The sequence below is a fragment of the Aythya marila genome (assembly GCF_965140915.1).
Source record: "Aythya marila genome assembly, chromosome: 16".
Taxonomy (NCBI): domain Eukaryota; kingdom Metazoa; phylum Chordata; class Aves; order Anseriformes; family Anatidae; genus Aythya; species Aythya marila.
Window position 1 is genome coordinate 2,883,146 of NC_139057.1, and position 15,141 is coordinate 2,898,286.

The 15,141-nt window shown below is 37.5% G+C and overlaps 1 protein-coding gene across 2 annotated transcripts in view; it reads left to right on the forward strand.

Moving 5' to 3' along the window:
* Positions 1-13,622, forward strand: part of DIDO1 (death inducer-obliterator 1) — a 51,705-nt gene extending 38,083 nt beyond the window's left edge. For both annotated transcript variants that reach the window (XM_082773236.1, XM_082773237.1), the window contains exons 13-17: positions 49-592; positions 1,101-1,254; positions 2,282-2,371; positions 3,004-3,199; positions 10,007-13,622. In XM_082773236.1, the coding sequence (XP_082629362.1) occupies positions 49-592; positions 1,101-1,254; positions 2,282-2,371; positions 3,004-3,199; positions 10,007-13,362 (4,340 nt within the window). In that variant the 3' untranslated portion in view covers positions 13,363-13,622. The remainder of the gene's footprint in view (positions 1-48; positions 593-1,100; positions 1,255-2,281; positions 2,372-3,003; positions 3,200-10,006) is intronic.
* Positions 13,623-15,141: the final 1,519 nt, after the last annotated feature.

Consider the following 15,141-nt stretch of genomic DNA (forward strand, 5'->3'; position numbering starts at 1 on the left):
TTTCATTGTTAAACAGTAATCAAAAACACTTTAAAATTAATTTTGTAGGTCAGATTTCAGCATCTGAAGATGAACTACCACCGAAGAAGATAAAATTAATGGCTTCTGCTAAAAAAGCAGAGTCAAAATCTAAACCAGAAGTTCAGCCAAAATATGAAAGTTCTGCACCATCAGCAGCAGCGGAGCCTGCTAAAGAGGCAGCCTCTGAAAACACAGAGGAAACCGAAGTTGGACCTGCAGCAGAAGCAGTTTCCCAGTCAAGCTTAGAAAGAACTTACATTCCTACAACCCAAGGCCATAACAACACAGATTCTTCATCTGAAGAACCTTCGACTTTTCCTGCCTCTTGCACTGGTGCAGTTGTCACAACTGTAACAGTTTCTGGCCGAGACCCTAGAACAGCAATGAGCGGCTCCTCTGGTACTACGACGACAGCCCTGCGCTCTGGTACTGCATCTGATAAAGTTTCAACAGGGGAGACAAAGCAGGAAATGTCAAAACCAGTTATGACTGTCCCCAAATCAATATTGACAAAACCATCGTCCTCACCAGATCCAAGATACTTAGCTGTTCATCAGTCACCCAATATCAGGTGTGTATATTTAATAGTAAGCTAAGCCACTGAATCTTTAGTCTCGCTATGTTCAGTTTGTTTGTCCCCCTTTGCTTCTTACCCTCCCCTACCAATAATCAAAAGGCATGTACAACTTTAAATCCGATTACCTGAACTTTAAATTATTAATTCATCATCTCCTTGTTTACCTTCTCTAGTTGGTAAAATTTTCTGAGCATCAGTATATATTGACAGCAAAAATTCTTCAATGTGTTTTAACAGATAAATAAAACTTGCAAGATATTTGACTTTAAATCTGCACGTGCATTCAAATATATTAAGTGTTTGTGAGGGTTGGTTTAAAGCTGCTCCAGACTTTCATCCTATATTGGATGAAAGTGGAAAACATTAACAAAGCTTTAATAAGGCTTCTGTTATTTGCTTTTTTAAAATAAATAATTGATCAATAAGAGGAGGGAAGAAAAGAAGAAGAAGGAAGCATTCTTACTGTGCTCTATAACGTTTCTCTTTTGGATTTGTTTTGCAGTGTTGCCGAGCCACGCTCACCTCAAGACGGCGATACTTCTCTCTTCCTCTCTCGCCTCAACACCATTTGGAAAGGATTTATTAATATGCAGAGTGTGGCCAAATTTGTCACTAAAGCATATCCTGTCTCCGGGTGCTTTGATTATCTTAGTGAGGTTAGCACTGACACGTTTATGCGTTTTGAATATATTGCAGTTCCTGTTGTTAGAAAGGCTGGGGTCACTGCGTATGTTGTTATATTGGAAGTGTAACAAAAAAAAATTGCATCCCTTTAGTAATCTCCTTTAGTAATAGGAACAGTAGCCCGAGGCGGGGGGAAGGAGAGAGAGCCTTTTCAAAAAAATTCCTCACATATTTGTGAAGAATTCTCACGTCTGTTAATATGTTTATATATATGTTAGTATCTAACATAGAATAATAGCTTGATTTCAAGATCAGTTTTTGACGAGAAGTTCTAGAGCAAGTGTTTTGAAATAGATGCCTTGTTCTGCTCACAAACAGATGGATCACTGATGTGATCTATTAGAAAAGTTTGGCCATTTATTAAAAATATCATCCTTTGATTAACTTTGATGCAACTGCTTTTATATTTTGGGAGGGTGTACATTCAACTAATTAGGTAGTATGACAGCTTGTGATGAAACAACTGAGCAGTTATTTAACTTCTCTGAAGAAGTGTATTTGTTGTGACTGGGTGTTTCAGGCGTGTGGTTTAGGTCTTTTCTTAGGAGGGTTGGTGGCTCTCTTGTTGCTTTTGCTAAAACAGGTTTCACTGTCATCATGACAGGAAGCTAACTAGAATTCATATGGGTGCAAAAATTTCAGATAAATTGAAAGTGTAGATAAAAGCTATACTACATATAACAGGTTCCCTGTAAAAGCAAAGCTAACAAATATAATCGGCTGATAGGCATACAAAAGTATTTGACCTTCCACTGCTATCTTCGTCAGGCGGTGCTTTTTCTGTTTTGTGTGTACTGCCAGTCTTCCAGTAATATGCCATAATGAACGCCTTGCATTTTGGAAATAGCCCATCTGAAATTAGGAATGTATATGTGCAAGTTTAGTAAAATATAGTACTGCATTATCGCCTAAGCTACTGGGATGGGGCAATCTGTGCTGGTTCAAAACTGTAGCCTCTCTTTCCTTTTCTTATACGACCATGTAATGCTTCTTGTTTAGGATTTACCAGACACGATTCATATTGGTGGGAGGATCTCACCGAAGACAGTCTGGGATTATGTTGGCAAACTCAAATCTTCACTTTCTAAGGTATTTACTCAGAATCCTTTGGAAAACCAGGAAGAAACATACAGCAGCTTTTAATAGAATTTCCTTTTTACTAATTTATATTGATGTCAATCTACCTAGAAAACTACTGCTACCACTTACTCCATTGAAATTTTTGATTTATTGAAGAAACTGGTTTGCCTGTTGAGCTGCCAATCGTCTTTCCCCTGTGTAGTAGTTAAACATTCATACAACCTATTGTTTTTTAATGATTGAATATAAACCATCTATTTATTCAGTTACTGAAGATAGAAATTCAATTTTAAAAGACGAGGAAATTATTAGTAAGTGTATGTAATAAGTTTTACTACTTAAACCCTTATGGATTTAGTAAAAATGAAGCACAGTATGCAAACATTATCTAAGAATTTTCCAGTTCTTTCATAATTATTTGAATATTCTGAACCTAAAGAGGTGTAGCTTGATGTGAGATACGTAAATAGTTGGTATTTCTGAAAATGACAAAATTAATTCTGGTTTAATATTACCGATTGAATGACAATATATTCTTAAATCTTGAGTATTATGTTGGAAAACAATAGTTGAGTACTTTTACGATTTTATTTGCTGATATGTTACAGGTTGAATTTTTCCACTTTGATTTTGTATTTCAGGAATTGTGTTTGATTCGTTTCCATCCTGCCACAGAAGAAGAAGAAGTTGCCTATATCTCTCTCTACTCCTATTTTAGCAGTCGTGGTCGTTTTGGTGTTGTAGCTAATAACAACAGACATGTCAAGGATCTCTACCTGATCCCACTGAGTTCTAAGGACCCAATTCCTTCCAAACTCTTGCCCTTTGAGGGACCAGGTAAGCACAAAATTTAGGGGAGGTTAACTGCTAGGTAAAATTACAAAACGAGTAAATCAGAGTCCAATTGGTTTTGAATGTTTAATGTAAGCATAATTAAAAAAATATAATTTTATAAAAACATTTTAAAAGTATGCGTATAGGAAAAAACTGCAAAGTCAATCATCTCAAGGTGACATGGTCTGAAACTCACATAGCCTTTCCAACAAGATAAATATCTGCTGTTAGGAGGATTTGTTTACCCATAAAATGGAGTACATAGAACAGCCACTATATTGAGACAAACAAGCAAACATTACCAGAACATTATACCGACCCTACTTTCAACAACCCATAAATCTACCAAGTTTTAGGTCCCTACAAGCCATGTGCTGTCCCTTATATCACGTAGGGGACTCTTATCCCACGGAGCAGTCAAGAAATCTGTGAAGACAAAGGTAACGTTTATGGTTTCACTACGTTGTTGTTATCTCATGGTATGTATTACGCTGTGCATGCAATATGCATGTACACGGGGTCTGAAATATTCTGTGCTACCTGGATCAAGTTCCAGACAAATCCCTGACTTCAGAACATTGGTTTTGCCTGGGAGTAGGCAAATTCCTTTTGCGTAGGTGGCAGACAGTAGGTGGTATAGGTTGGTATATATTACAATCTTCTATTTTTAGTTAGTTATCAGCAGTAATGTATGGCTTGAATTTGCTCCATCTTTGTGCGTTGAACATGGAAACAGAAGAAATGAGAACGAATTCAGACGTGAAACACCTTTATATTACAAAATTTGAAGTCATCTTCATCTGAGGATGGAGGCGGTGCATATGCTTAGTTTCCAAATAAGTACCTTTTTTCATATAGAGTAACAGGTTGAGGAGCTTAAGAGCTACAGGTTACAATGAAGGCAAAACTTCATTGTTGTAAGGATGGTTTGCAAAATACTAAACAGTGCAAAATAATTACACATTAAAACACGTAAGGAGCTGACCTTTCTGACAAGCTGACTGTCCTCTACTACCCAAATACAAGTTTAGGACTAAACTCAATAAAGCATTCTCAGGGCTTATATTCATAAACAGATGTGTGTTCTGCCTGGCCAGGTTTTCACATGTTAATGGCATGCAACTTAAAAAACAATAACAAAAAAGCACCACCAACAAGCAATGTAATGCTAGGAAAATACTCTTCTTTCCTGCATGAAATTGCAAAGGGCGCTTGCTTTGTGTTCTTGGACAAGATTTTTCTCATACACTCTGAGCCTGTCTTATCCATCCCTGAACAGTGCACAGTCTACGTCATTGTTTTCAGGCTACAGCTAAAAAGGCAGGCTTGTTGCTACCTCAAGTCATCATGTAGTCTCTATAAGCTGAATGTAAGCACCTGGTAGTCTTTAATTTACCCAGTTCTTGAAAAGTAGGCAAAAACTATTATTCCTGTTTCATAACCAAAAAACAAGAACATGTAAGTGTTAACACTTGGCACAGGGAGGCAGACAGAGTCCTAAACTGTGGGCTAGATTTTCCAGCCTGAATAAATGAACTACATTCCTTTCTGGACAGTAACATATGAGTTTGCCATTGAATTGGCTACGTCTGCAGTCTTCCGCTGTGCTTTTAACCTGCTCTAGGGAAGCATTTAAGTGATCTTCCCCTACTTGCATTCTTGAGCAAACATAGGCTGTCCTTGTACATTATCTTTTATATTTCTGTTGTGGATTTCATTTCAAATGAAGCTTTTAAAGTGGAGGCCTGGCAAAAGTAGACAGACTTGTTAGTATAGAAATGAGGAATGTCAGGCTGGTTTTTACAAAATGTAAATAGGAAAAGTTCTTTCAAAACTGGAGGTAATTGCCCAGAAGAAACATAGCTATAAACACTTGCAGGCATTGTCTGTGGAGGCAAATTTTATGAGTCAGATTTTCGAATTGAAATACAAAGTGAATTAAAGAAATAGATGCAAAATTCCAAAGGCAGAGAGGCCATACGATCTGAAAGATTAATGGAAGACCCACTTACACTACACTCTTCTTGGAAACCTTTGTGAAAGTCTTTATCTCACAGTTGTGCTAAGCTGTGTTCATATTCTGAAAACCAAGCTGAGAATATGGGAAAAAAATCAGGTAAGCTGGTTTACTTATGTGCGTGTGTGTGTTTGAATGTATTAATACCGCAGCGTAAAAGACTTGTAATACATACTTGTTACTGACATCTGATTGAATTTACTGTTTTTTATACCCAATAAAGATATTTTTTGGAAAGTTGTCATTGTCTCCTTAAATTTGTGTACCTTCAAATAGAGTTTAGCAAGTACTCAAAAAACATGACAGTGTAAGATACTTTGATAAATATGACTGGGGGCGGGAGGAGGGAAGAGGACAATAATCCCATCACTCCAGAAATCCTAGTTGGAAGGTATTCCAGCTGTATCAACCAGCTCCATCAGGTGCATACGGATTATGAATCTCTCCCATTTTCTGATGGACTGGATTTGGAACACAACTGAGGACCTCTGACGTGCTGTAGTGCCTAGAAGATCTACAAAACTTTGTCATGGGTGATATAAATATAGAGGAACATGGAAGGATATTCACATTTATTCACTTAAACCACCTCAGATATTTATTACCAGATATTATCTGTTGGTGGGATGTTCAGCATTGTTTTTTTTTTTCTGGTAGTTTACTGTATGTGAATTTGTTTGTCTCGTTTCACATACACACAACACTATTTAGCACTTTCATCTGTAGATCTGAAAACACTGGAAAAAAAAATGAAAAGGTATAATCAGTCATTATTAGCAATAGGAAGACGCACTTATGGAGAGATTTATTGGCAATGTTGGAAATGTATCGGGTACCATACATATTTAAAATAGAAGAATTTTAATTTAAAAAGTGTATCAGCAGAGGGCATGCCGCAGTATCTCTTCCATTAGTTTAAGCTTGGAAGTGTTTTTAAGTATGAAGGCATGAAATCTCTTCAAGCTATTTAGAGTACTCATACCAGTATGGAAAGCAGCAGTAGTAGAACAACATATTTTTGATGTCAGCCACTCCCATTCAGCAAATGTACCGTAATGTGCGGCAGTGTTACAGCGGTGGGAGTGATCTCTATCACTGAATCGAGATACACCAACTTGATAGTTTTCAGTCATGCTTTCACAATTAACTGGGACAAGTATTTAAACGGCGTGTTGATAATGATTACAGATTTGCTTGTATTGGTCTCTGCAGTTAAAAGTATGGCATAGGTCTGTTCCCTAAGTTTTGCCATCAGTGTACAGAAATTAGGGATGTATCCTTAGTGGTACAGTTAACTTCCTAGCAGCTGCGGATGGTAGGGACAATATGTGGCCATTATGTGGATCAATACTGCAAAACTGATTTCATGAAAAAAAACGTATTTAACGAAAAAAATATTAATCCCATAGTAATATTAAATATATCTTGTTTAAATAGATTTAATTACAGGATGTAACTTGATAAAACCATCGTGGTCTTCAAATGCAGAATGCATTTAACAATATTTTATAAATAAATTAGCATCAAAAGCTACTAACATAGCTTGCAGCACTTAAAATGCTTGCTTTTGGAAGATAGTTATTGAGCAATAGTTGGAGACTGCAGCCAACATTTTCATTTAGTTATTACCTAAAATTAGGCACTTAACCTATTTATGGATATTGAAACCTATTTATGGATATGGAAATAGAATGGGACTGAGCTTTGAAGTGCTGGTCTGGCTGTATATTTCCATCTAAAAGAAGCACTTACTGTGTGATCGCTTTGGATTGAATGAATTTAGAAACTGGGTTAGGCATCTGTTGAAAATTACAGTATCAAAATGTAAAAATTTAATGGATTTTTTCTCTGACCAAAGTAAACAGATTCAGTTACAACCGTTGTTAATTAAGCTTTGGAATTTATCTTGAACGTGTGTTTAAGTTTTACTCTGTTTTTATTAGCGATGATCTCTGTCTCTTACAGGGATTCAGAACTGATTTTTTACCTTTTTGCTGTTAATTTTAGATACACAGTGCAATAGATTTTTGAAACCTGCTCGTTTCAATTATTCAGTGTTTGAGATGCATGTTGTGACTAGTTGGATAAATCACAGGTCTCTGCAGAAGAGCAGATAACCAATACGTTAATGACAGAAGAACAGTGAATGCTTATGAGGAGTTTTAGGGTGAACACAGATTTGAGAGATACTCTGCATGGGTTGATGCTGACCAAATGTGGAGTCATTACTCACATGCTGATAAAGAAAAAATGTAAAGCAGTCACTCAGAGTGAATCATACCTAACTATTGAGTCTCTTCAGAGTGTACACAGCGAATAATTTTCTTCCCAAGTAAGCTGTCTTTTGAGCTATGCCCTGATGTTATGTATTAATGTAATTTCATCTGGGGTAGTAAACTATAGTGATCAGAATTGCTAGGATTGCTTTTAGGCAATGGGTTGAAAGGAGTTTTTAATTGGGTGAATCAAGGATTTTTGATCCTTTCCAAATAATCTTAGATTCACCAAAGATAATTACTTGTTTAGTTCCTGTCCTGCCTCCTTTTGTTGTACATCTTGCCTTCCCTGCCCTGTCACAAGGACAATCTGTATAAAATTATAAGCAAACTAAATTATAAGCAAGTCTTAGTTTTGGTTAGTATAGCTAGGTCATTTTCTTGATGCATTTATAATTTGTGTGTGTATATATATATATATTTCTAACCATGGAAGAAAGTGAAAATTGGCAACACAAAATACTGAAATACTATATCTGGAGGAAAAAACTTGGCACTGAGTTTTAAATGTACAAGTAGGAAATAATGTGCTACTAAATTAAAAATAGAAGTTTATTTAAACCAGCATGTCCAACATCCTCTCAACCACAGAACTATGTAAAACTCAAACACTGAACTTTGAAGTAATCTGAAATCAGCTGTGGAACTAGAATGCATTCAATCAAATTTCAGTGTTATTTTTTTTTCAAAATACTTAAAATGAGAGCTGCTTCTGATAGGAAACCTCAAGTAGATTTTGCATTGGCCTCAATTTTTTCTGTCTTTTTGCAAAGACCTTCTAGTGAGTAACCAGATTTTGCTGCTCTCTCCATTATGTGGCTAAAACAGATGTGCTGTACTATTACCAGTCACAGTCAGAAGAACACAGAATTTCAGAATTTAGGCAGGTTACTGCTTAATGAAATATTTATGCTTAATGAAGCTTTGTTGAAGAAGTCATCGTCTTGACTTACCTGGTTATAATCCTCTTGCTGTGGAAACCTCACATTTAACTTAAGAAATAGGCTTACCCCATTTAATTCTTTCTTAGTGTACGTGAATATAATTTCAGCTATACAAATAAAAACAGCTGATGTAATTTTCTCATAAGATAGTAAATTTAGGAGCCCCCTTAAAACTTTGAATTCAGTTGTTTCAGCAAAGGTTCATACTTATGACTGGTAATGGCAAATAGAATTTATCTGCAACTATGGGAAGTTTGGGTTTTTGCTGGTATCAAAAAGTTTTCAGTGGCAAAAATTAGTTATTTATAAGTTGTTCCTTAGTGAGCAGTTGGTTTTGTTTAGTAAGAAAATAAAGATATACATAAATTCATATATTACACTTCTTTTAAACTTCTACTTAAGGGTCATGAATATAAGGGACAGTGTAGGTTTTCGAGTCCTCATCATATAACCACGGTAAATCTCTTACTTTGCCGTTAGTTTCGTTTCTATATTCCTGGTTCCTAGCTGGATGCAAATATTAATATGGCTCCAAAATGAGGATCTCAAGTCACTAAATCCAGAAGTTAAAATCCTCTCTTTATATGTTTTTTCTACATTTGCCACTGACTGTATGTTAAAGGGTTTACTCCCTGCTCTTTATTCTGTTTGTATTTGTCTTCCACGAGTGCCTGTGGGAAATGTGAATGTACAAGGAAGGAATACAATAATGTGAAACGGACCTGCAGCTGTTTGCATTTTTCCTCTTTATGGGAAACTTTCTGGTCATTTCTGGGAATGCTTCTCCAGGGATTCAAGCCTGAAGCTTTCACAATGGAGTAATTCTGCTCACGTTTCTTACTTAGGGAAGGGTCTGTGGCATCAAACTCAATTCTACAACAGTGTTAAAAGTCACCTTGATGGAATGGTGTAAATGTCAGTCCGGTATTTTAGCACAGATTAGAACAGAAATGTAATTATTAAGTTGAACAATGCCGTGTGCTTTCTTTGTAACAGAAAGTGAAGTGTTTGTATTTTGTTGTTGCTGTTTGTTTGTTTGTTTGTTTTAATAGCATTAGTTTTTTTCTCTTTATTTCTGGTTCTTCAATTCCAGTTTAGCCTAATTTCTGTTAATCTAACAGAAAGTTAGATTGCTTGTCCAGGTTTTCTCACTTATCAGTATCTCTGTGTATATAAGGTATTTGCAAAGTATTTTGAAAGGCAATATTTGATTGGGGGGAAAGTGGACAACAATAAGTAGAAAGTAATAATACAAAAATAGGAAAACTTTAATTTTTGAACATTAGAGACATTTGCAAGGACATCTTTCAGTAATCATACCTGTTACTGCATTATTAAAGAATATCAAGGGAAAGAATTAAAATATTTTTTAGTTACTGTATACAAATTTATATAAATAGTAAATAAATATAGATACATATGCTTATGGATTAATGTCACTGCGTGAAATTTAGAAGAACTGTTACTGTTATGACTCTCATAGCTGCCATTATATAAAATGATAAGTTCCTATTGAAAACACAGATAAAAAATAGTAGTTTTTTACATATACAATCTTTATGTTTCCTTTCAGGTCTGGAGTCTTCACGTCCGAATTTAATTCTTGGATTGGTTATCTGTCAGAAAGGGAAGCGTCTTGCTACTAGCACGGATACAGACAAAATAGAGGAAAAGCGCAGCCGAATTCAGGTGCAAGAGGAAACAGAAACATCGCTGTACTCTAAGGGGACAGTAGCTTCTTCACGAGAAAATAAAACTCCAAAATACACACTGTATTCGGGAGATTCAGCTGTAAGTACAACACCACCGGGATCTCCTCCACCTCCACCCCCACTTCCCGTTCCAGAAACCTCATCAGTTACACCTTCAGTATTAAAAATACTGTCCTCGATTAAGAGTGGAACCACAAGTACTGTAACACCACCAGTTTCAGCTACTGCTTCTACAAGTGCTACTGCTACACCTTCTTCATCCTCAAAAACTGCTACACCTCTTGAGCACATCCTCCAGACACTTTTTGGTAAAAAGAAGACTTTTGAACCTCTTGCTAAAGAGACTGAAACTGTCCAGTCTTCAAATCAGGAAGCTCAAGCAGCTGTGGATGGAGGTGTGTCAGCTGTTCCTTTGCTAGATCCCATTGTACAACAGTTCGGACAGATGTCAAAAGACAAAGCTATAGAAGATGAGGAGGATGACAGGCCATACGATCCCGAAGAAGAATATGATCCAGAGAAAGCTTTTGAAATGCAGACTGGTGAAAGCGAAAAACTGTATAGTGTGGAGAAGCCCAGTAACACAATAGAACTAGAGGATGAGGCCTATGATCCGGAAGATGAAACTATCTTGGAAGAAGCAAAAGTTACTGTTGATGATTTACCTAACAAAATGTATACAGACACTAAAAACACTTCTGTGGAAACACCTGCTTCATATGTGCCAGATTTATCTGCATCTTCATCCTTGGTGGAACAGCAAAAAATGTTAGAAGAATTAAACAAACAAATAGAAGAGCAGAAACGACAACTAGAGGAGCAAGAAGAAGCCCTCAGACAACAACGAGCAGCTGTTGGTGTTTCAATGGCTCATTTTTCAGTGTCTGATGCTTTAATGTCACCTCCACCAAAATCTTCCCTACTAAAGACTGAATTGTTCCATCAGGACCAACAGGCTGCGCAAAAAGTAGATTTACCTTCATCTTCCAATCAGCAAGCACAAGTTTTAAACCAGAGCTGTGACCCACGGCAGAATAGAGACCCTCGACAAGCCAGAAGAATGGCAACAGAAACTAATGACGGCACCGAGTCTCGAATAAAGCCACAGGCAGCACAGAATGAGATATCCACAAGAGAAATTCCTCAAGCGAGTTTTCCAAACGCTTTGCAGACTTCACTTGGTAAGGAAGATAAAACTTTAATTCCTGCTACTCAGCTTAGTTACGGTGGTGATAATTGGGTTTCCAGTGAAAAGGCTCCTGCAGTGCTGCAGGAAGAGGCACCTAATAGCAAATTTGAAAATACTGTTCAAGTTACTTTGGAAAATGTGAGTCAAGCAGTTTCTGCAGAACCTTCTACATCCAAGCCTTTACGTAAAGTGCTGCTTCCGACACCTCCAAGTACGTCTTTTCAGCCTAATTTCTCCACATCTAATGACGGTCAGTCTTTGCAAGATATGCACAAAGTATCCTGGTCAAATGAGGCAAATCCAATGTTTACTTCTCAGGAAAAGGGACCTGGTCACTTTGAACCAGACAGGGGTCTTTCTGCGGTGCAATACGAAGAACAGAGAAACCCTCAGCCTCATCAATTTGTAGAACAAACTGAATCTCCACCAGTTCAGGGTGAGGGTGGACCTCTCCCACAGCACTTTGAGGAGAACCGAGCTGGAGGTCCGTTTCCTTTGTCTGGGCAGAAAGGAGGACCTCCAGCACCACTGATGCTCAACGCACCCGGAGGACCTCATGGACCTAATTTTAGAGGCCCAGCGCCACAGTTCTCAGAAGAGCATGGTTCTCCAAATAACGATGGACAAAGAGGATCTGCCCCTGGAAGATTTGGAAGTCAAAAGGGTCCCATTCCTTCCTTGTTTTCTACACAGCATGGACCACCATCTCTGTTTGGTGATAACAGGGGCCCTGCTCCGTCTTATCACGGTGTTCCAAGAGGAATGTCACCATCTCAGTTTGAAGATCATAGGGAGCCTCACATGGAACAAAGGGAATTCTCAGATTCCCAATATAACGAGATGATCAGGCCTCCGGGACAGTTTGAAGGCCCTGATCAACCTCAGTTCATGGGAAACAGAGGACCTTCGCCTTTTCCTTTTGGAGGTCAAAGGCGACCCCCACCAGCTCAGTTTAAAGGACAGAGAGGAGGTCCGCAGTTCGGAGGGCCTAGAGGTCCAGCCCCTAGTCATTTTGGGGGACCAAGAGGGCCTCACCCAAATCAATTTGAAGGGCAAAGAGGTCCGGCTCCAAACCATATACCCGGCCCACGAGGACTTTTGCCACAGCCATTTGAAGAACGGAGAGGAGGGAGTCCACCACCCAGGTTTGCCAACCAGAGAGGTCCAGCTCCGCTTCAGTTTGGAGGACCAAGAGGAGCCACACCTCCAATGTTTCCAGAACAAAACGAACCTCCCCCTTCCAGATTTCATTTCCAAGGTCAGTCGCCACAAAACATGAAGCCAACCCCAAGACCACTCCTGGACCTTCCCAGTCATCCACCAGGCCACAGAAAGGAGATGTGGGAGGAAGCTGGGCCGTCTGCACCTCTTTCTGGTATTCCTGGGCAAGGGCCTGAGTCAGAAGGACAGTGGTCAGGATCTGACTTCCGAGAAGGCAAAAATCTTGAATTTAGAGGCCAGACATTTGAAGGGAGACAGAGAGAGAGATACGAAGGAGGAAATAAAGACAAGGTTTTAGATCAGCCAGAGCCTCAGCAAGCAGATAATCGACAAAGCAGACCCTTTGAGGAAAGACGAAGGGATCGAGAACATGGCAGACCTTGGGAAAGAGACCGTGGCAGAAACTGGAACAGAGACAGGGACTGGGAGAGACACAGAGACAAAGAATGGGATAAAAACAGAGACAGAAACCAGAACAAAGATAGAGAGAAAGACTCGGAGCGAGGTAAAGACTGGGAAAGAAACAGAGACCGAGAGAGAGCAAGAACCAGAGAGAGAGAATCCTACAGGAGACGTGACAGAGAACGATCAAGAAGCAGAGACAGAGATCGTGACAGAGACCGAGACCGGGATCGAAGCAGGGAGAAAGAAAGAGATCGAGACAGAGATCGAGATCGTGAAAGAGGAAAAGATCGGAAAGATCGGAGTAAAAGTAGGGAGATCGGTAAAGAGATTAAGCCAGAAACACCTAAGGAAGGTCAGAAACCAACAGAAGCAGAAGCTTCATCTTCCACTAATCAGTCATAGAACTATAACTGCTGTTATATTTCCCATAGATAATATACAACACTGCAAGGACTGAGTCAATGTCTTCTGTATATACTGTATATTCTCACCTTTACAAAAATGCTGTTGTAAATCTAGCCTTACAAAATGTACTGACAAATTAGCAATTTTTGAACAACTGTGAATGAAAATATTCAAGTAGGTAAAAGGCAAGAACATACTGGACTTTCACTTGCTGCATTTTGTGCATAATGTTTTTCTTATAAAAATTCACAGCGTTACCTGTTCTGAGATTTTGTTTTTTCTACTTGCATCTTTATCTTAAAATTTCCATTTACAGTACAGAAATGGAAAAAGTCTAAGAAGAGCATATTGCTTTTTAAAATTATAAAGTTATGTTTTCCAGTAACTTGAATTGTAATTTTATAAGAGAATTTAATCAAGACCTTAGGAGCCATACCTTTACATCTCATGTATGTGATATTTTGGTGTCAAAGTTGTTCCTACAGCACACGCTTTAAAAAAGGAGTCAAATATTGCTGTCTTGTTTATTTTACAATGGAAGGGTCATGCGTATTTAGGAGAAGGCTGCAGAAGAACAGTGTTACTGATTATTGGATGGAGGATTTGAAAATGGAATGTTATAAGCTTAAAGTGCACTATCTTCCTTTTTATATACAGGTATTTTGTGTTTTGAAATCCATCTAAGTGTACAACAACGAAACAAACCGTACCTAGTTTTTCATGTGGGTGAGGGGTTTTTAATTTCACATTTTTACAAACCTGCAATTAAAGAGTATATAAAAGTAGCACCTTTATAACCAGCAAAAAATTTTAAAAATCAGACATCTATTGGCAAAGAGCTAAGACTACAAATGAATTGGTATACCAAAGGAAAGAAAAAGAAGTTTGTTAAATAAAAGAAGTTTATTAAATGGGCCATTGAATTTATTTCTTCGATTGAAATTAATTATGTGGAGCATTTCTTGGGTTTTCTTTCGGCAGAACTTTGCTGGAAATTTAAGAAATGTCTCCATTTTCCTGTACTTTCCAGTCTAAAAGTGTTTTTCTCCTAAAAAAAAAAAAAAAAAAAAAAAAAAATTGTCACTGTTGTCAGACCCTGCTTATGCTGGTAGTGTATATAAGACTGTCCACTGAAAAAGGTATAAAACTGCATTAAGTTTGAAAAGATTGGTAATACTTAATGTGATTCAAGAGGGAAATTTTTCACTGTGAAATACATTACTCTGCTACTTTTCATGTATTCTTCAAGTATGTAACTCTAAAGAATGAAATAAAGAAAACCCTGCTGGTTTACAATTTGACCATGTAAATTACAGCTGCAGAAGTATTTTGATATTTTTATAAAATAGTTTTGCAAATGTAAAATTAGATTCCTATAAACATTTGCATCTTGAAGTCTACATTACAAGTAGCAAGTATGTCATGTATCTCACTACAGATTTTACAGTTCACATTGGTGCGTCTTACAAGTCCTTATACATCGAGGATTTGCTGGTTGAAATGATCGTCTGTATTCTGAACCTGTAGACAAAATGTTAAAATGCAAAGAGGCGGTATTAAATGCAAACATCTACTATGGTGTAAGATTTTTCTTAATGAGATGTTTCTAATTTAAAGACATACATAAAAGTATGCAAAAAGCAAGTGTGTTTGTTTAGGTTTACTTGATAGAAATTTCTGTAAATTGTATTTTATATGACAAAATATATCACTGTACATTAAAATATGGGACTTCACAGGTTTTTGTTACGATAAGTAGAATAAACATCTACAGTG